The sequence below is a fragment of the Malurus melanocephalus genome, unplaced genomic scaffold, assembly GCF_030028575.1.
Source record: "Malurus melanocephalus ecotype Western Australia unplaced genomic scaffold, MMel_1.1 scaffold_31, whole genome shotgun sequence".
In the NCBI taxonomy this organism is placed as follows: Eukaryota; Metazoa; Chordata; class Aves; order Passeriformes; family Maluridae; genus Malurus; species Malurus melanocephalus.
In genome coordinates, this window is record NW_026623263.1 from 1,208,123 (window position 1) to 1,229,896 (window position 21,774).

Genomic DNA, 21,774 nt, shown 5'->3' on the forward strand with positions numbered 1-21,774 from the left:
AAAAGACAGCACAGGCAATTCCACATATCTCCTGGCATGCAGGTTAGGCTTGCAGGTGCAATGTCCTGTGTGCCTCTTCAATATCACTCAATAAAGAATTGCTTTTACTTATAGCATTACAAGATTAAATAATATTCTGCTATGGATAGCCTGCATCAAACACTTTCCATCAAGCCTCTGCACTCCGATTGCATGGATGGCCACAGCAAGTGGCAAAACCAGGATGTCCTGCGATTTATTCCCTTCAGGATGGCTGACCAGCTCCTCAGTTACTCTGCAGTGGCAGCGTGTCAGCTCCCCCAGTCATTGCTCTGGGTTTAACTAGTGCATCAGCCCAAACAACAACAATGACACTTGGGTGTTTGCAATAACCATTCAATTAGAGGTAGCATGAAGCCTGAATTCCTCCCCACTGTGACTTCCAGTCTTGAAATGCTTGCTTTCCCTTCTTCACAAGCATTTCACACCTTTCCAAAGCTTGTTCTGAGATCAACCAAAAGTTTGAAACACTTCATTGCAACTCAGATTCCTGCTTATGCACCATATAGTTTATAACATACACCATAGGAAGCCTGTGAAAAAGTAGTTTCTGCTAAGACTAAAATTGTTTTGTATTAGTACAAGAGACGCAGAGCTTTTCCTACATAAAAGTGTGACCTGCATCACACCTTTTTCATACCGAAATTAAGCTGGCCCAGTCACACTTATTCAGTGGAGCCGTTCCACATGCAGGACCTCACGGTGCTGGCTGGTAAGAGATTCATAGAATATGCTGAGCTGGAAGGGACTCATCAGGATCAACTCCTAGCTCTGAACATGACAGTCCCAAGAATCACACTACGTGCCTTATTGTCTAAACGCTGAACTCTGTCAGTCTTGGTGCTGTAACCATTGCCCTGGGGAGCCTGTTACAGTGTCCAACCACCCTCTGGGTGAAGAACCTTTTCCCGATAAATAACCCGAACTTCTCCTGACTCAGCCTCCTGCTATTACCTCAAGTCCTGTCACTAGTTACTAAACTGAAGAAATCGGGACCTGTCACTCTGCTTCCCCTCGTGAGGATTTTGAAAACTACAATGTGGCCTCCCCTCAGTCTCCTCCAGGCTGACTCGACCTTAGCAGATCCTCATACGGCTTCCTGTCTAGACCCTTCACCATCCCCGTGGCTCTCCTTTGGACKCTAGTAGTTAATATTCTTTTACATGAGGAAACCGCTCGGAGTAGCGCGGAGAAGCCATCCATTCCAGCACGGCCGCTAGAGGCCCCAGCCGCGCCGAGGAGCCGCCGGGAGGGCGGTGCGGCGGGCGGGCACTGAGGCGGCCGAGCCTGCCCTGACCGACGCCGTGGGGCGGAGGCGGAGTCGGGCTGCCCGGGCGGGCTGGGAGAGCCGCTGTGGCTGCTACAGTATGGGCAGAGCTATGGGGCTGGCTGGGCTGCTCTTGGGGATCGTCCTGGTGCCCGCCGTGCTGGTGAGCACCGGGCTCCACCACGGCGCCCGGCGGACGGAGGCCGAGCCGGAGCCGTCCAGCTGGGAGCTGGCGGTGGACGCCGTCTCCGAGGACTCGCTGTGGCCGCTGCCGCAGTGGGTTCGCACGTCCTCCCGCCARCTGCAGCTGGCTCCCAGCCGCTTCCAGCTGGTGCACGGTGCCGGCTCCTCGGCAGGGCCGGGCTGCGGGCTGCTGCATGACGCCTTCCGCAGGTGAGCGGCGGCGGGGCCGGGGGGTTGCAGAGGCGGCCCGSGGTCGGGAGCGGCTGCCTCACGGCCCCGCCGGTGTCTGTGCTTCCCCGGCAGGTACTACGAGTATATGTTCGGGCATTCCCGGTGGCKAGTGCGGGGCCGCAAGCCGCTGGCTGCCCGAGGGGAGCCCGAGCTGTTCCAGCTGCAGGTGGTGATCGAGGCGGAGGACCCCGGCTGTGACACGCACCCTCACCTCACCTCCAGCGAGGCCTGTGAGTACCGCACGGCTGCTCACCCCTCCTCCTTCACGGGCTTAGGCGGCACCGTTAAGCGCTGGCTTTCCTATCACGTGTCCGGTTAAAACTCAGCAGAGGTTTGGTATCTTTAAGGAACTGAAAAGCACGGGCTCTCGGAAGCGCTCAAAAACATTTCTTAACAGTAGCGATTGATAATTCTTGCTCTTGATGCTCTGGGAAATCTCAGCCCACAGTGAGTCATTAAGCTTGTCATGTGTCGCCTATGGATTTTGCAGTGTAGGTTCCATGCAGCTTACTTACCTGCTACTAGCCTTTCTGTCAGCTAGCATTAGGAATGAGAGATACCATGCTTTGCAACACTCGGTTATCTTCGGTGAGATCTGTGCACAGTSAGGAGGCGATCCCTTTCAGTAAAGGATAGTTATTGAGTGAAGGCTGTCACTGCTTGCCTTTGTCCTTAGAAATGACTACATTTGAATTGAAGCTACATACACTGAGATATGTACATGGTATTTCCTGTTTTTCCAGGAAAACCAGAAAGTGCTCGTTGAACTTGTTACTCATCTTACAGTCCTATAAATCTACTTCCTTTCTATCTGTAGATTCAAAAGTAAGATTTTAAAACATTTGTTTTATATTGGATTTTTTTTTTGTGTGCTTCATTTTTCTATGGCTGAAGTCCAGAGTGGAGAAGTATACTAAATTAAGTATTAATCACCGGAGAATTTTYATGACAGAAATATGAATGAGCAGTAGTATTGCTTTTTGTCTGGGCAGGCTAACACAGAAATCAACATATTCAATTAATCTAGTTCTTTTTTGAGATAAACTTCTGTTGTTTAGTATCCAGGATACAGTTCCTTAGAAAAATAATCCTTTTAATCTTAAGTCATACATCTGCAGCAGGATTAATTCCACTTGACTTGTTAGCAAATGTACTGATACTACATTTACTCAATCCTTTTGGGGCATATAGCCAAAGAGTGGTTTTTTTTTGGTGCAAGCTTATAACACATTTCAATGTGAATGAGGAATAGCAGCAAAAATGCTAATGCTCTTGACATTGTTCTGCCAGTCAGGTTATTGTGCTGCTTCATTATTAGTTGAGCTTTGAACTGCTTTATGAACTTAAGGTTTTTAACCAAAGCTTGTCACGCAGTCTTGTCGGACCACGTGATTTTTAGGTTGCATTCTTTAGAACAAGCARTTTTTTCTCACTGCTCTAAGAAATAAATTTTCTTTTACAAATAACAGATTTTCTTCATATAATAAGCTGAGCTTTCCAGATTTCATCAAGTTTTAATTCTCAGTTTTAATTTTGAAATTCTGAAAAATGCTGTTAATGGTTCCTTGCTGGTTTGGGTGGTCTGGCTCCTTAACATAAGATAGTATGGATCAGTGAGTGACTATCCTGTAGCAAGAGTATTGGACATGTAATCAAAGTACAAGTTACCTGCTGTCTTCCCTGCTGAGTTCTTATCTGGTTGTGTAAAATGTTCCAAGTAGCTTATAACATTTTCCAAGTTCATTTATGTGTTCAGAAAAACAACCCCTGTTGTCTTGGAAATAAATCCTTGACAATTTATCACATTTTCCCTACAATTTACCTGTGGAGATTGCAGTAATCTTCTAAATTCTCTTTCTTACCCTAAACTTCCAGTATGTACAATCAGTGCTTAGGTTAACATAGAAGCTTGAGGTACTTTCCTCACTTCACTGAATGGCTTTTCCTGGTAGTTTAGATAAGTGTTTGAGTTGTGTAGATTATAGCCAACTATTCCTTCATATTGACACAGATCAAATAAGTCATTGTACAGCAATTCATTCCTTTGATTTTTTTCTCTGCTGTTTCAGGTGTGTAATTACTGCTTTGATGTTTAAATGATAATATAAATCTATAGATTTGTAGATGTAGTGTATTTTTTGCATATATATGTATGTGATTTAAAAAATATATTTTAAATATATTTGCTTGCTCTCTAAAATTTACTGAATCACCTTAAATTCAAAACCAAAATTATTTTAGCTTTTTTTTTTTTTTTCACCACTACTTTGCACTGTACTTCAGTACTTAAACTTAAGGGAGGATTGTTACAAATTCCTTGAGATACTATTCTTCATTCTGCTTCATCTCACTGCCCGGCTACTGGTGCTCAGGTCAGTAGCTAGACCTGGGACCTGTCACCCTGTTGGTGCATCAGGCACCACATCGCCAGCCAGGCAAGGAAGGGGATTGTCCCGCTCTGCTCTGCCCTGGGGTGGCCTCACGTCCAGTCCTGGGGGCAGTTTTGGGTGCTACAATATAGGGAAGATATAAAGATGTAAAGCTATTGGAGGCCCCAAAGGATGGCCAAGAGGAGGGTGAAGGGTCTGGAGGGGAAGCCTTAGGAGGAGTGATTGAAGACATTTGGTCTGTTCAGCCTGGAGGAGARGAGACTGAGGGGAGACCTCATTGTGGTCTTCAGCATCCTCACAAGGGGAAGTGGAGGGGCTGGTCCTGATCTTTTCAGTCWCATGACCAGTGACAGGATTTGAGGAACAGCATGAAGCTGAGCCAGGGGAGGTTTAGTTTGGGTATCAGGAAAAGGTACCTCACCCAGAGGGTGGTTGACCACTGGAACCAGGGTCAACCAGGGAAGTGGTCACTGCAYCAARCCTGACAGAGTTCAACAAGTGCTTGGACAGCACTTTCAGGCACATGGTGTGATTCTTGGGAGTGTCCTGTGCAGGGCCAAGAGTTGGACTCACTCAATGATCCTGATGCACCCCTTCAATTCAGAATATTCTGATTCTATGTTTTTATTATTAGATTTTTTTCCTTGTAGTAAAACCTTAATAGTAAGCACCTGACTATTATACAACAAGTTGTATCTCTTAAAAAATATGTAACCATAAACTATGTATAGGGAAGGTAAAAGAAGAAGTAAACTTTTTGTGGTTAGGTCTGGCTTAGGTACCCAACCCTTATCACCTATATCTTAAATGCAGAMATATAGTCTGCTACATTTTAAATCCATTTAATTGGGTTAAACTTCACTGGAATTTCTGCCTATGTACAATATTTTAACATTGCCATTACTAAGCACCTTACTTGTTTTATTTTCATAGTGATTAACTGTTGACTCTCTGAACAGGAGCTTGCATTATATCAGGAAAATATAGACGATGAATAATTACATGCTATCACCATTAAAAACAGGATTGGTTGGATTTTAAAACACAGTGAGAGATGTGGCACTTGAAGGATCTCTTAATTGCCTTTTTGCRTTGTCAATTCATGCTTTCTTGACGAGTATGCCTTTTTTTTTTCTTTTCTTTAGATCATTTAACTATAACTGAGCCTGTGGCTATACTGAAAGCTTATGAGGTATGGGGTGCTTTAAGAGGTAAGCCAATACTTTTCATATATTGCTATTTGTTTAGGATTTATGCAAACTTCATGACAGCCTAAGAACCAGGTGACCACTGAGCCATGCCCTCATTCATTAGTTTATTGGAATTAAGCTTAGGCCAGAAGGATACTCAGATGTGTTTCAGTTAGACCCTTGGTCCACATGCTCAGCATCTCAGATCCAGGCTTTGCTGTGCCTCAAAAGCTGTCTGATCTACAGTGTAGACAGAGTATTCTCTTACTGTACCTAGTAAAACTGCACATGTTGAACACATCACAAAGAATAAKAATGCTGAAGTTTCAGTCTGCTGTTCTTACTGGAATGTTAGTCTATATATTAGTTATCTATAAATCAAAAGATTTTTCGTGCCAAATTAGAAATTTCACCAATTCCAGAAATTACAGGAATAGATGCACAACAAGACCAGAAATTCCTACCTTACTCTCAATAAGTTTCTTACTATTTAAGGATTAATCTGCTACAGTTGAGCTGTAGCACAAGTATTCAGTATCTGTGCTTAATGGAGAATTTGAATGGTTGTCTCCAGAATTTTTTAAACTGTAGTGACTGAGCAATTAAGGAAACAGTGCTAAAGAGAGTCAGGTACAAAGCATTCTTTCTAGCTATGTGAATGCCTGTAAAAAGTAATGGTGCTGTTTGTAATTAAAACTTTAAGGGCAAGTACTGTGTTGTAATYGAGGTCCCTTCCTTGGATATTTTTCCAGGTTTGGAAACCTTCAGCCAGCTAGTTCATGAAGATGACTATGGAAGTGTAAGTACGGCTATTAACTAAATCCAGTGTACTGAAAACAGGCAACCACATTCTTTGCTGGCTTCTTTTCTAGAAACAGCAGATCTACCAGTTTCATTGATCAACATTTCAGTTTGTTAAGAGATTTTCAAGAACCATTTTCTGTTAAAAAAAAGTATTTCCTGTTTGAAATTATGACTATAAAATAAAATTCTAATTCTAAAATTTTGTTCTCATAGTTTCTTGTCAATGAATCTGAAATCAATGACTTCCCAAGATTTGCTCATAGAGGAATCTTATTAGATACTGCAAGGCATTATTTACCATTGAAATCTATTCTTACAAACCTGGTAAGTAGGCAGTTTTGTATCATTAATAATTAAAGGTTTTTGTTGTTGTGTTTTTTCCCCTGAAGTAGGTAGCAACTGAAGCTGCTGTGAAAGAAGAACCCATCTCCTCTGTCTGGCTTTAAAAGGACAGAGTGAACTTTGCTAAGCAAAGGTCAGGACAAAGACTGGAGAGGAATTGCGTCGGGAGACACAATGATTGTTGAATCTGTAAAGGGGACTGGGGTTTGTGGGACCTCAAATTCTCTCTATTTTCTGGTGCCTAAACAGCTCATGTATTGTTTCTTGGACGCATGTTTTGGGACATGTGTTATCAAACAATACAAGGGATACCTTGCAAATTCTGGCTTCTGTCCCRTATTTCAGGAAAATGCCAGTCTTTTGGAGCAGACTTTGGTGGTCCAGCAGCAGGCTTTTTTAGTCCTTTCTTAAGCTGCTAAGTGCAAGCCAGTAATGAAKTATTACACAGCAAGGGAGGAAGTTTGAAATGTTCACTGGAAGCTACTGAAAAATAAGCCCCAGACAAACAAAAATACCCTAACAAAACTTTCTCCGAAATGCTTAGGTAAGCACACTAAGAAATAATGTGCTCCAGCCTTGATGGAAAGGTTGTATGAGCTTAACAGCCAAAGCCAGAGAGGGGTTTTGTTTTGCACTCCCCATTTTTGTTGAAATTCTTGTAGGAGGGATTATTTGGTAAATTRAAGTGGAGAAACAGACAGTGTCCTGTCTTGTCTCTGTCTTGCCTCTCCAAGCTGAAATAATATTAGAATTTTCCTCTCCATGTTGCAGATCTTTGCAAAACAGGTTTAAGATAGGCAGAAAAAGTGCGGGTACAAACAGTCTTAATTTCTGAGGTCATCCTTGAACTATGCTCAGAACTTGTCCTTTGTGTATTTACCACTTGTATTCACCTTCAAGGTCAGTGCCTGTTCAGAAAGTAGTGCTAGTGTAGTGTTACATTTGTGACAGACGGTGCTTCAGAATCTCAAGTCTCAACACATCTATTGGTGTCAGTGTTTTTTGTCTTRTCTAAAAGAGATGTCCAAAGAGACTTGCATTTCTAACCATTTTTGTGTTTCTCTAACTGTTGCTATTCTGTTTTTCTTTCCTTAAATTGCGTGTCTGTCTCTAATACAGAGCAACACTTTGTTATCAGAGCAAAACTTGGTGCTCTTTTGCTGATTGAAGAGCAAGTATGCTTTTTTTCCCACCTCTGTGCCTGCTTGAATCCAGACTAATAAAAAGCATCAGTAATCTCTTGTCTGGAATGTGGTATTTAGATGCTTAGGGCAGCAGTTCTAGTTTGTATTTCCAGGACATTTCTAGCACWGTATTTCCAGGAAGGGCATTGATTTTGAGGAAGAAGTAGGTGAAGTGAATGTCCACAGATATGATTTTCTATGTAGAAGGACAGTATTTTTTAGAAGTGCGTGAAGCTGTGGCAATTAAAACTTCTGCTGTGTTATTAAATAGATAAGATCATTTTGGGGAATGGGCAAGACATAAATCTTCCTTTGGATTTGATGAGAGTTCCTGAAGAGATTTTAAATACTCCTAGGTGAAAAAACTATGGGGGGCAGTGGATGGTGGAAACATTTTTGTTTTGGCAAGGGATTGGAAGCAGCTGTGTTGAAATGAATCATAAACATGAATGTGAAGAACACTTACTTGGTCTGCTCACAGCACACACTTCTAGTGACTAGCAAGCCAGTATAACTTGAGGTGTGTTCATGTGTAACTGTCCAACTGGAGTCATAATTGTAAGTGTGGTAACATTGGTCTGGGTTATCTTGAAGATCAAAGAAAGGGAAGTACTGGCACAGTTATGAGTGAAAACGTAAGAGAAACACTGTCTTTTGCTGGGAAAATACCTAGTTTATTTTGTTTGCATTTGAAATGGATTCTGCAGAAGTCTAGCGAGAAGGGATGTACTGTGTAGTAGGAAACTATCATGCTGGTCTGTTTTCAAATTCAAGGTATTTAGTTAGAAAAGTGTAAGCTTTTCTGTAAGCTGAAATAGCTGAWGGTGCATAGAGAATTACCCACAGAATTGTCTGAGTTGTAAGGGACCCAGAAGGCTCATCAAGTCCAACTCTCAGTTGAATGGCCCATATGGGGGTCAAACCTGCAACCTTGGTGTCAGTAGCACCATGCTGTAACCACCTGAGCTAATCTCAGGGTGTCTGTTCCAAAGAGGAACAAATTTGTGTTTATAGTAGTTTATACTACACAAGCTAGTAGAATGGGGGTGAGATCAAGAGCTTATTGACAGCAGTGGTGAAACTAGATTGCAGAGGGATGAAGCTGTAGAGGTGTGCTTCTAGGATTTAGTATGGTTTTTTGCTTTGTTGGGGCTGGGGGGGGGAATTWCACTGGGTTTGGGTTGTTTTTTGGGGTGATTAAGTTGATTGATTTTGTTTGAGGATTTTTTCTTTTTTAGTTGTTGTTCTAGGCATGTGGGATATGCTGGGACAAGACCACCTTTTTCCTTAGGTTTTCAATGAGAATGAAGTGTTTGACTACACTCTGTTGCATCTTTRTTACAGGATGCCATGGCTTTTAATAAGTTCAACGTTCTCCACTGGCATATAGTAGATGATCAGTCCTTCCCTTACCAGAGCATTTATTTCCCTGAATTAAGTGATAAGGTGAGTAAAAATCATTGGAGCAGGGTGGAAGGGCAGAAATCTGACACATATTTCATGAAATAAAATGTGGTGTTTACCAATGCTTGAGTATATCTGCTTTGGCTGAGTATAAAACAATGCTATGGGACCAGTAACCAGCAGATCCACTTTTAGGATCCTGAGTGTCTGTGGACCATTTTCAAGTATTCCTTGTTGGATACATGGTAAATGACTTTAACTCTTCTGTGCAGGTTTTCTGAATGATCCTCAGTGTTTGCAGGCCTTCAAACAGTAATGGTATGAACACAAGTGGTGAATACTGCTTGGATTTCTGTTGATCGGTTTAACTGGTAGACTTCCTGCCACTCAAACAGGTGTAAGAGTTTCCTGCCTGCTCTTGGTCTGGAACCACTGCAATAGTATTTTTGCCTATCTGAGACCTAGTTAGCTTTCCAAGAGACACCGTGTCTATAAGAGGCCCAAAAGTGTGAAGTTGTTTCCTAAAACCAGTACAGTGCAATGTGTCTATTTCTAGATGCATAGTCAGCTTTGTTACATTATCGAGAGCCATCGTGAGGTTCTTRCTCTGTCACAGTACAGTAGAAGCCAAATCAAACAGCTGAGTAGTTAAAAATAGTTAAGTAGACTAAGCCTAAGTACAAGATTTGTGCTTCYGTTTTAAAATGCTTGCTAGAATCTGACCTCATGAAAGTGATGTTGGCAGTGCTTGAGCAGATGCTGTGAAGAATTTTTAAATTCAAAAATTGTAGATGCTGTGTAGTGCAATCRGATTATTCTGTCCAGTAAAAGCTATGGAGTTCTGTCCTACTTCCCACTGACAGCTGGAGAGAGGGAGATGGCCTTTGTCTTAACGAGCTTCCCTTTGAAAGGCTTCTTGTTTACTGTTTTCTTTTTTGAGTAACTCAGCTGTGGAAACCATTTCCAAATAAGCAGAAGCTTAAAGTGCTATTAATCATGAAGAGTCATATATTCTTATGTAGTTTGGCTCTTTGGCAAGCATCTGTTTCACCAAACTGTCATAGTCTGGGTCATTTGTTGGCGCTGTGGGAGTGGAATTAACACTCAAATTTAGTGTCATAAAACAAAGACTTCCTGATGCAAAATTGGTCATTGTATCGAAACTGAGAAGCAGAGATATTGGAAGAAGACTCCATTCTGACCTCACTGTATCAAAACCAAGAAGCAGAGATATTGGAAGCCAAGACTCCGTTCTGACTTGGCAGAATTTTTCCAGCAGTTATGTAACGAAGACCCTATGTTATGTGGTGGGGAAAAATAACTTGCCTCTGTACAGAAGAATTGAAAAATGTATCTTTCAAAATTCTGATGGAATAGAAAATAGCTTTTCTGTGTTGTTCGGTAACTGTGAGCTAAGGAGGAAAGGATGGTCTCCTCAAGGAGGTCTGTCTTAACGTTGTGAGTTTGATGTTTTGGTGGGGTTTTMTTCCTCTTCACAAGTTAACTGAAAAGTTCTCTCTGTGCAGTTGATAAACCATGGCAAACTTGTAAAACTGCTCTCCAGTCTAAATTGTAATACTTCATTTAATACTGTAATTTTTTGATCTGCTGATACAGTGCTTTGTAAACTTTCTAAATGTGAATATTTTACAGGGAGCATACGCCTCTAATCTCATCTATACTCCTGCTGACGTCCGTCTGGTGATAGAGTACGCTCGGTTAAGAGGCATCAGAGTTATCCCAGAGTTTGATACCCCAGGACACACGCAGTCTTGGGGAAAAGGTATGCCACAGAAAGTATTAATTATAAAGAGATGGTGGTGAATAGTAGAAAGTAAATTGATTTTTTAAAAAGTAACCAATAAAGTGCTTTGGAAAGCCTTTGATAAGAAGGAGGTACTAAGTGATGTCATGACCTTTGCAGGTTAGAGGAAGTAAAATGAATGAACGAAGTTGACATGTCTTATGCTCGATGTGTGTGCAAGGGTGCACATGTATTCTGCCTTAGACTTTATGGTGCTGATACCCTYGGACTCAGAACTCTTGAGTTTACAGTAATAAGGCAGTGACTAGAAATAATGAGTTGYTTTCTCTGGAGTAGAGATTTTTGTTTTGGGAAAGTTCTTTGGAAGTGACTGATGTTTCTGTCTGTTGGTAAAGTGGTAATCTACCAGTATGTAAAACACGTGAACTTGGATGCTTCCTCACTGTCTGATCATTTGGGTCTCAGAGTAGTACTTCTCTTGACCAAGAATGCTGGTATTTACGTGTACTCAAGGGTCAGTGCCTTAATTCAGTGTGCACTGAATGCAATGTCACTGGAATTTACTTAAGATGGTTTTGGCCAAAAGTAAAGATTTTTCTAGTGTTTCATAGTTTTAGCTTTAGCCTGGGGTGAATCTTGTACTTATCCTGTGGAGATGTCATCATATTGGAAGGTGTTTCAGGCTCTTTCTCARTAATTTAAAATGAGGAGGAAAGGAACAAGGTAAAACTTAAATTTTCTAAACACTTTCATAATCCATCTGAAGTGGTCTTTGGTCTTACARAAAACTATTAAAACCATTGTCTTGCCTGGTGATAAGTGAGGTGGACTACATTCACTTKAAGAGCAAGGTGATCTCCCTTCCCTAAAGTCAATTGCTCTTGATAGCATTCTGCATAGCATTTTTTAACRTGATGCAGGGGAGCCCTTCCTGACTTTATTTATGGACTTAGGTAGCTAAGCTGTGTTTGCATTCAAATTCAAGATACTGGATGGAAGTCTTAAAGCTTGTATGCTGGGTGGTAGAAACAATGTAGCACTGAGGCCCTGTTTGGGGAAAATGGGCTTAGAGTAGGAAACAAACAGGCAGGAAGGTGCTGGTGCTGCAACTACAGTGTACCAGATTGGACTTAGGAATCTCCAACCTACATAAAGTAATTTTTTCCTATTTAGTTATCCTAGTTCATGTTGCTTGAGGTATCTTAACTTGAGAACCCTTGCATAGTTTTGATCTCTGTTTAGCGTTCCTTCCTTGTGTGAATGTAAATTCTTATCAGAGTGAGGTAGGACTTTTATTTTTAGCTATGTACCTCACACCTACTTAGGTGAAAACAAAGCAGAGTAATAAAAAGAGAAAAAAGGCCTCTGAAGCACACTCATTGTGTTTGGCTTTCTTCTAACTGGCTTCCTTCTGATATTCCTTAAAGCTTTATTTTTGTTGAAGTAGTTATCTAAATGCTATTTTCCAGGTATAGAGACATGTTACACAAATTAGTATGTGCTAAATCACAAATCTGAAAGTCAGAGTCCTGATTGCCAGTTAGRGGCTTTTTCAACCATGTACAAGTTGTCATATTTCATCCTGCCTCTATTTGATTATAGTTGAGATGGGTGAGCACCTAAGGCACAAATATTTACCTTTTTAGTATGGATAACTGCTTCATCCTGCTAGCATAGCAACATGAAACTGAATATCATCTATTAATTGCTTTTATTAGGTCAAAAAGATCTTCTGACTCCTTGTTACAGTGGACRACAGCCAACTGGAACCTTCGGACCTGTAAATCCCATTTGGAATACAACTTATGACTTCATGGCTAAATTCTTCAAGGAGATCAGCAGTGTATTTCCAGATGCATACATTCATTTGGGGGGAGATGAAGTGGACTTCAGTTGTTGGTATGATGATAATTCAGAGAACAACTACCTAGCACCTCTTAAACCTGTCCACATCCATCAGTTACAGAGCTCAGTTGCATGAGACAGTTTTCAGTGTGTAACCAAAACATCTCAACTCCTCCCTACGTAACTACTTACAGGCAGATCATTTGTGATCCTCAACAAGCAGAATTTTGTTTTGATTAGTAGTATACTGTACTTTTTAATACATTGTATTAAAATGTATTACTAGTGTTTTTAATTTGGTGGTGGATTTTGAATATTTTGGAGTTTATCTGCTGGAGTAACTAATAATAAAGAATTTGGAGCATTTTGATGAGGATTGAAATTGATCTAGTTAGTATTTCTGCAACCTCTTTAAAGATCAAATCCAAACATTTAGGATGTGATTTAATTTTTATCGAGRAAAAAAACTGGCAAATGCTTTAACACAAAAACATTGATTTGTTTTTGTGGTAGAAACACAAAATTGTTGACTTCTCAAACTGTTGACAACCTTCCCACAAAGTAGCTGAGATCCCAGGAACTCCAGAGCTCTTCAGTCTGAGGCAGCTTGCCAGAGACCATTTCAGAACAGGGACTCCAGTAGTTTTGCTGGAGAATTAAGTCTATTGGCTTTATTTCAAATTGGAATGAAACTCTTTCAAAATACCTAAGTSATGTTAGCCTGCTGCTTCTGCTCTGTTGTGCATTCAAGCTTGCAGCATGCCTAAGGYATCAGCTAATTGCTGTGCATAGATAGAAGTGGTTGGGAAATCTGGTTTAAAACGTAARAAAAATATTTTCTTAAAATTGTTTTTTTTTGTTATTATTTAAGGAAATCTAACCCCGAAGTGAAAGAGTTCATGAAGAAACAAGGTTTTGGCATTAACTATGCTCGACTGGAATCTTACTATGTTCAGAAGTATGTTTTTTTTTAATTTTTGCTCAGTTTTTCACAGTTACTATTTGAGGATGGTGAGAAGGTGCAGATACGGACRCTGATTTATTCTCTAAGTTATTTTGAAAAATTACCACTTATTTGTGACTATCCAATTTATTTTAAAACAYCAAGTCTAAAGTTTATTGCTTTAAAATGTGGGGCACAAAATGGATATGTAGGCTGGTTTTACACRCACTGAGAATGTACTAGGTATCTTAAACTGGGTATCTGCAATAGTGTCAGCACATGGGGTGGGGAGGAAGTTTTTGCAGACATTTCTCTCTCCTTGAATAATACAGATTTAGTGACCCTGTGTGAGTTGCTGGTAGTTCTGAACATCAGTTTTTGTTAATGCTTGTGGACATTGTTCTGCATGGTAGAACATGCTCTGCAAGGCAGAGTACTGAAGGCCAAAACCAGAACAACCTGCTTTTTCTTGGTCCTCTAAGCAGTGGTGGGAAAGGTCTGATGTGCCTTGGGATAGAAAATGTTGCTACTTTGTGTGCTTGTACTTATCTCATTGAAGTTCATTGACGTTTGCAAACCTGATCTTACTTCTAAATTCTAGTATTTTGGACATTGTTTCCTCCTACAACAAAGGACAAATGGTTTGGCAAGAAGTGTTCGATCACAAAGCACAGGTAAGATGGGAAAATAAGTGAGATACTCTTGCATAACAACACAATATTGTGAGGCTGCCAAAGTATACTATAAAGTGGCTCTTGTTTTGTCTCTTAAGAGTTAAAGCAAGTCTGCTGACATTAGCAAGTCTACCCAGCTGTGGGGCCTCCCTTGAAATTATCATTTGTTGAACATATGAAATAGGCATAACAGAAACACCAGCATTGAAGTGCTTTATAAAGGTGAACACAGTTAAAATAATATGCTTTAAAACATCAGAGTAAAGAGTAGAGAAGTTTCTATGAATTTTCTTCTTTTTTTTCTGCCATAACTGTATTTTTGGTCTAGTAACATCAGATGCTCAGCTTTTAAGATCTGTTCGGGTACGTGGTGCCTGTAGGAATCTTCTTAGAGCATTAACTGTCTATCGTATAACCTAGGCTTCAATCKAGTGTGAGCTCTGTTTAAAACCAGCAAAGAGCTAATCAGCTTTCGACTTTGCGGGGGATAACAAAAGGTAGCTTCCAAAATGTTCCTCTTTGAAACAAAAGAGAGWGTTTTGAAATTCATTATCCTTTTGCTTGATAACAGCAATCAAGGTTGCCATTAATGTTTTTATGTTAAGTTGATTAGTTTATTTGTTTTATCTTTTCCTCTTCTAGCTGAAACCMGACACTGTAGTTCAAGTGTGGATGGCAAATAACTATGCTCATGAACTGAGTAGTGTCACTGCAGCTGGGCTCACTGCTGTCCTGTCAGCACCCTGGTACTTAGACTACATTAGTTATGGGCAAGACTGGAAGAAATACTACAGTGTTGAGCCACTTAACTTCCTTGGTTTGTTACTTTTTTTTATATTCATGTTCTCTGCATGAAACTTTTYGGTTTGTAGCACAGTGTAAATGGAAAGAGTAAAGCTGTTTACAGTGGCCATTCCRTCACTGGAATTACAGCATAATAAAAGGAATTATGGTCAGATAGAACTCTGGAAAATTCTTATATTTAAAAAAAAGGAGCTTGGCACTTTTCACAGGGAAAGGTGTTACCTCCCTCAAGCATTTGATTCTGGTGTTTGCATAAGACAGAGTGCTGGACTAGGTGGGCAGRTGTTTTAGGAGCAGAGTTGTGCAAAATGGCTGTTGGTTGACAGACACTGAATTCATGTTACCAAGCTTCTTGGGTGTCAAACGATTCTGGAAAAAGACCTGGTCTCTCCCTCTGTCTAAAGTTGATACAAACATATTACACTTTCCATTTTTTTTTTCTATTATGTTTTTCCATATTACACTTTTATTTTGTGAAGGGAGTTCTCAGAGCTCATTAGGGAGAACCTCTGACTAAGTAACTTTTTCAAGGAATGTTCTGCATGTGATAGAATGAACAGTTTCCATCAGGATTTAAATCTCTGAGGAATGTCAAAAGCTGAGGAATGTCTTCAGAGCMTAAATGGTGAAATACTTTCTCTGGGCAAATAGATTGGTGATTCTYACATTCWGTAACAAGACTACCAAAATGTTAACACTCAGGATASGTATTTTGTATGATAAACAACTGAACATGAGTCCTATGTTATTGCTGATATATGCCGATCTTCTCTTCAACAAAGAGAATGCTGACTTTCTGCTTTGAATTCAGGATCTGAAAAACAGAAGAAACTTGTAATAGGTGGAGAAGCCTGCCTGTGGGGGGAGTTCGTGGATGCAACTAACCTCACACCAAGATTATGGTATGAACTGCTGTATCATTAGATTTTAAAAAGCCAGGTACAAGGAACATTAATTAACCTAACAGGACTGCATGACAGTGATAACAGTGSTCTGTGCTGAATCTAAGCAGCTATGAAAACTAATGCTTCTGGATATTAAAGTATTGTATCAGTGTTATATACTCTGCATATTAAAAAAAAAATTATCCATTCTTGATTATAAACCATTCCTACTCTGAAACTTAGTATACTTTTACAGGCCTCGAGCAAGTGCTGTTGGGGAAAGACTCTGGAGCAGCAGCAATGTGACCAACTTGCAGGATGCCTACAAAAGGCTGGTTAGTCATCGATGCCGCATGCTCCGGTAAGATCTAGTATCTACAGAGTATCTTGGTTCTTAATGTTTTAACCAAGGGAATAAAACTACAGCCATAAACTRGTGGCCTGAAAAAGAAGGGGAGAGAGCTAGCAATTTAATCTGACTGTAAATACAATGCCATGTGGTTTTGTGTCACAGAAGAGGAAGACAKATACATTAAGACAGGAGGTCTAGACAGCTGGCAACTAAAATTCTCAGAACTCACTTTTTTTCAGTGAAATACTAAGTTTCTTCAGTGTTTCTCTTACCTGTAGACTGATTGACTTATTTCAAACAAAAATTATATTAAAGTGTGTGTGGGAGAAGTACACCAACAGAAGGAAAAGGAGAGTTCTGAAAAAAAGGTGATGTTATTTACTATGAATAATAATTAAAGACCTGCAGCAGGTAATCAAGTGGAGCCGTTTGCTTAAGAGGTGAGCTTGGRCAAGCCATTCTTTCAGATATTGCTGTACGTAGGGGCTGAAAGGGGTGGATAAGAAATCCCTGGTAAAAATTAATTCATTTATGAACTGACTTTATTTGCAGTAATCATAACACATTCTTCTCCCAGTTCTTTCCTAAAAAGTACCTAGACAAGTTACTGGTTATTTATTGCTAGTAATTTGAACATTCACATTTCTTGGTTTTAAGTCCAAGTTTGACTCCACTTTACCCTATATAGTCAGAGAGCTTTTTTAAGTTCATGCCATTTTATTTCTCTACAGAAGTTTATGACAAGTCATTGAAAATCTCAGCTCGGTGTGGAAGTAGTTGAAAGTAGATACAATTCAGCAAGTACAGGATACAATARCAGTTACAGTCTGCACTTAAAACTCAAGCACTCTGCTTATGTTCTTGAAGATGTCTTAGCATCTGTTGGAATCACTTATGTTTAGTGTATATTTAGCTTAAAGTCACTCTTTAATGAAGAGTTACTGAAGGACTTGTAAGTTTTCATTTGCTTGGTTTATTTCAAGCTGGCTTAAAATAATGATGTAGGAAGATATCTATATGTAAGTTATTATCCTCAGTTGTGTATATACATATAGAGAATAGATACATTAAGAGAGTTAACAAATACAAGTTAAAAATGAAATTAAAGGCTTTAAACAAGATTAAAGAGCTTTAAAAACATATGTCCTATCACTTAGTATGGTACATCTCCTGGTGGGGCTCAGGGAAAACATTGTTAAAACTSCACAGTGAAATGTACAGAAGCTCTACCACTAGTTCACATACAGTCAACTAAGGCTTGCTGTTCCTGGACTTGGTTAACTCTACTGCTGCACCTCCATCTTCTTCCTTAACACTGGTACTTGTATTGCTGTCCAGGGAGCTGGTCCAGATGACAGCAGCTGCTCTGGTAATGCTGGCATGGGAGATGCGGAATGCAGGAGCAGACTAAGGACTGCTCCCTGTACTTGTTGCACACATTTAGCAACAGAAAGTAGTCTTAAGAAAAAAACTCTTTTGCTGACTACCTTGAAAAAAGGCTATGTCGTTCTGGAAATGTTTGTTTTTATACAGGCTTTGAACCAAAAAAACACTAGAGAAACCATTTCCTTTCCAGTAATTAACATTCCATGGAGCTGCAGTTTTGTTGCCTTTCATGTGTATGGGGCTTCCTCAAAGAGCTGACTTGGTATAGGCTATTGTAGTCTTAGCACGCTCACAAGAACTGTGTTCCTACTAATGTTTTTATTCATTGTGTGTACACAGCCCATGGCAGTTACAGCAGGATAAGGGGTCTTTCCAAGGGGATAAACAGCTCTGGCTTGCTCTGCAGCTGGTTACYAGGACAGGAGGGAATGGGTGGGTCACTGGGAGAAGAGTAACTCCACCTATTGAAGGTCAAGGCTACTGCTCTTGAAATAGGTCGGTGAACRCAATAGCTACTGTTCAGATCTAAATCTTCAGTCAGTCTAAATCACAGCAGCCCAGATTGCAGAGAAATGGTGATGGGAGAAAGGAAACAAGAAGATGGGCATATATTCCAGAGATCTAGACAACAACCCTTGTCTCCATTAAGAGTAGGTCTGTCTTAGGGGCAGCAGTTGTTCAGCTGAGCTATTTCATTATTCAATTGCTTCACCTGCATCACTTTTAAACATTAGTAGCAGTAGTATCTAGACCTTAAGCATTCAAGATGTAGAATTTTGTTTACAACTACTTTAATTCTGAAAGATATTTTTGCACTGTCTTACTGCACCATCATAAGTCATAGGGGTTGGTTTGTTTTTAAAGCTACMTGAGAACAGAATGATTTATGAAAGTGTAAGCTGAAAGAAATCCTGACTCCCCCCGCAAAAATGTAATAAAGATTATAGAATTAGAGCCACATATGAAGGGAAAATTGCAGTTGGTAGAAGGGAGAATATGCTAATGTCAAGTTGATTCATATTTGCATTTCTTAGGACTTTTTTTCAATGAAAGTAATTGATTTTGCAGAACATCAAGAGAACTAGTCCCTGAATTTAAGCTTTTCAACATGTTTGCTAATAGCTTGGTGCCTCTGATTGAAACAGGTTCAATCAAAAGTACACCAAGAGTAGAATAGGGCCCTTTTTCACTCCCTAAATAGGCCATCTATTATTTCTTGGAAGTAATTTTGTTTATATAATTATTAAAATAGATTGCCAGTATCTCTCTTCCTGCCTACACAAGCAGCCAGTTGTTTGATAACAATCAAACACATTCCGCTTTATTTTAACAGCCGTGGCATAGCAGCCGAACCAGTGTTCGTTGGATACTGTGCCCATGAAGCAAGAGGGACATAATTGCTGCAGCCTCTTCTTGTCAACAGCCTGAAGTGCCTCTGGGGATATGAATATGCACATGTGGTTTCTATTTGAATCAAGACTTTAAATTTTCACTTTTAAAATAAAATTACTTGACAGCCTTGGAGTAAAAATGTTAATTTTTAACCTTTCAAAAATTGTGATTCTTCACTCTGAAATCATGAAACGTGATGCTTTAGAGTTACTAGTTCCAGTTTCCTTACCCTCTAAGACTGAGGAAAATTAAAGCTAATACACCATTTAAATAAAGAGCAAACTATCTTTTTGTTCCAAGATATCACCTGTCATTTTTCTAGGTAATCAGGTAATTGCAATCCATAACAATTCAGAACCATTACAGCTTAATTCACTCATTCCTAGAGGTAAACAAACAAACAAATGGYTTCTCAACATACTGCAGGCTAGTAGGTAGGAATTACTGTCCTGGAAAAACTGCCTTTCTTGTATTTTTTGAAGTATCCCTTACACTTGCTGTACTGGGTTGAACCTTAGCTTGGTGCCAGGTACCCAGTAAGCTGCTCTATCCCTCCCCTTCACAATAGGATGGGGGAGAGAATAAGATGGAAAACAAACAGTGGATGAGATAAGGCAGTTTTATTGCAGTGAAAGAAATAAGCAAGAGTGTGTATGCATAAGCTAAGAAAAACGTCAGTCTCTGCTTCTCATCAGCAAGTGATTCTGGGACACCTCCTGGGAAGCGGGGCTGCAGCACATGTAATGGTTCCTCTGGGAAGAAGACATGGAAGAGTCACAACTGCCCCCTACCCTTCCTCTCTCCCTCAGCTTTATGTATCTGATGAGCTGACGTCATATGGTATGGAATATCCCTTTGGTTGATTTGCGTCTGCTGGCCTGGTTCTGTCCCCTCCCAGGATCTTACACACTCCCAACCTTTTGATGGGGGTAGGAATGTCAGAGGGACAGCGCTGCTCAGCAATAKMCAAAACACTGGTGTGTTATCAACACCTGTCCAGCTACTGATGCCAAGGCGCAGCACTGGGAGGGCTGTGAGCTTTACYTCAGTCAGACTCAATGCAGTCACCACCCCTTATTCCATACCATTTGCATCACACTTAGATCCTATATAATCTATAAATCTTCCAACTCTTCCATTATCTGTATTTCTCATTACCAGAATCCTTTCTTTCCCACACATAGAGCTTAAACTATGTTTTAAACTAYGGCCATACCAAACACAATTATTTTCATTAATTACTATCGCCTRTCCTTTCACATCCCCAGGTCTCCATTGCAGCAGGATGAAGGTCAGGATAGAAGTAGTACGCTTGATGATTGGGCACTGACACCATCCCAGCTCATCATCACTTTCTTCTTACTTACAAAATTCCTTCTTCATCAGTTCATGTCACTCCTGCTACTTTACCTCCTGCAATRTACAACTTACACCATAGATTATTCTTAGCCCATGGTTAAATCTCCCTAAGGCACACAGTGGATCTTGCCATCCTTTTGCATTACTCATCATGTACACCCAGGTCCTTGGGCAAAGGCAATCCCACAAATAGGTTTGCTTTTTCCCGTGGGGGAAGAAATCCACACTGACTTCCCCAGCCACTTCCCTGTGTGTAGCTGGGACCTCCTTCCACAGTGTCTAAAGGCTTAGTTTGGGCAGGACCAGGGCGGTTAGCAGATCTCTAGTGTTGACCAGCCAAGTGGTTTCTGCTAAGTTATTTAAGAATTATTTAAAACCACATTCAACATACAATCTTCACCTAGAATAACAAAAAAACAAATTAGACAGAGAAAAAAAATGTCCCACACCTGATTAAAAAAATATCATCACAACATAGAACAAAAGGACAAAATATACAAAATCCACCCCTGGATCACTCACTACAATTAGAACATAAAATTTCCCACTAACATTCTACTTAAAAAACATGGCTTAATACTTGTTTTGCCCATTATTTCTCCTAGTTAGCATCATTATCTCAAAGTCTTCATGACTGCCCACATTCTCCACCAAAARCTGTTGTTTTTTGACACTGGCTAAATGCCARGCACCCATGACAGCTGCTCACTCACTCTCCCCTGCCACAGCTGGGCAGAGAGGAAAAAATATTTAACAAAGGGTTCATRAGTTAAGAACAAGGAGAAAACACTCCAAGGGCAAAACAGTCACAAAGAGTTAYAAAGTGAATTTATTACTAACAGAGTCAGAGGAGGATTWTGAGAAGTAAAATAAGCCCTTAAAACACTGTTCTTTCCCCCACCTCTCCCTCCTTCTCCCAGGCAGCACAAGGAAAAGGGTGTGGGGATTTTGGTCAGTTCATCACCAAGATCTTCCTTTGCTCAGGGAGAGGAGTCCTTCCCCTGCWGCACCGTGGGGTCTCTCCACAGGACACAGCTCTCCGTGAGTCCTCCAGCATGGGCTCCAGTCTCAGGAGCAGCAGTTCCCCCAAAACTGCTGCAATGTGAGCTCCTCCCATGGGCAGACAGTGCTCCCCAAACTGCTGTGCCGTGGGTCACTCGTCCACGGGGGACAGTGCTCCAAGGACAGGCTGCTCCAGCCCGGCAGCAGCAGCCCCCTCTCTCTACCAGGACTGCCAGTGGAGCAGAGCCTCCTCCAGGCATCCACCCGCTCCGGCGTGGGCACCTCCCCATGGGCTGTGGATGGATCTCTGCATCCCCATGGGCCCCACGGGCTG

At 40.6% G+C, this 21,774-nt stretch overlaps 1 protein-coding gene across 2 annotated transcripts; it reads left to right on the plus strand.

Moving 5' to 3' along the window:
* Positions 1–1,271: 1,271 nt before the first annotated feature.
* HEXB (hexosaminidase subunit beta) lies at positions 1,272–19,207 on the plus strand. 2 transcript variants are annotated; one of them, XM_057363798.1, is made up of 14 exons: positions 1,272–1,699; positions 1,793–1,950; positions 5,256–5,321; positions 6,053–6,099; positions 6,318–6,428; positions 8,975–9,076; positions 10,688–10,817; positions 12,518–12,698; positions 13,516–13,602; positions 14,189–14,261; positions 14,904–15,078; positions 15,877–15,967; positions 16,206–16,310; positions 19,021–19,207. In XM_057363798.1, exons 1-14 carry the CDS (start codon positions 1,407–1,409, stop codon positions 19,082–19,084), a joined length of 1,683 nt encoding a protein of 560 aa, XP_057219781.1. In that variant the 5' UTR covers positions 1,272–1,406; the 3' UTR covers positions 19,085–19,207. The 2 variants fall into 2 exon arrangements, with proteins under 2 accessions (XP_057219781.1, XP_057219782.1); XM_057363799.1 differs by lacking the exons at positions 1,272–1,699; positions 1,793–1,950; positions 5,256–5,321; positions 6,053–6,099; positions 6,318–6,428 and adding an exon at positions 6,504–6,579.
* Positions 19,208–21,774: the final 2,567 nt, after the last annotated feature.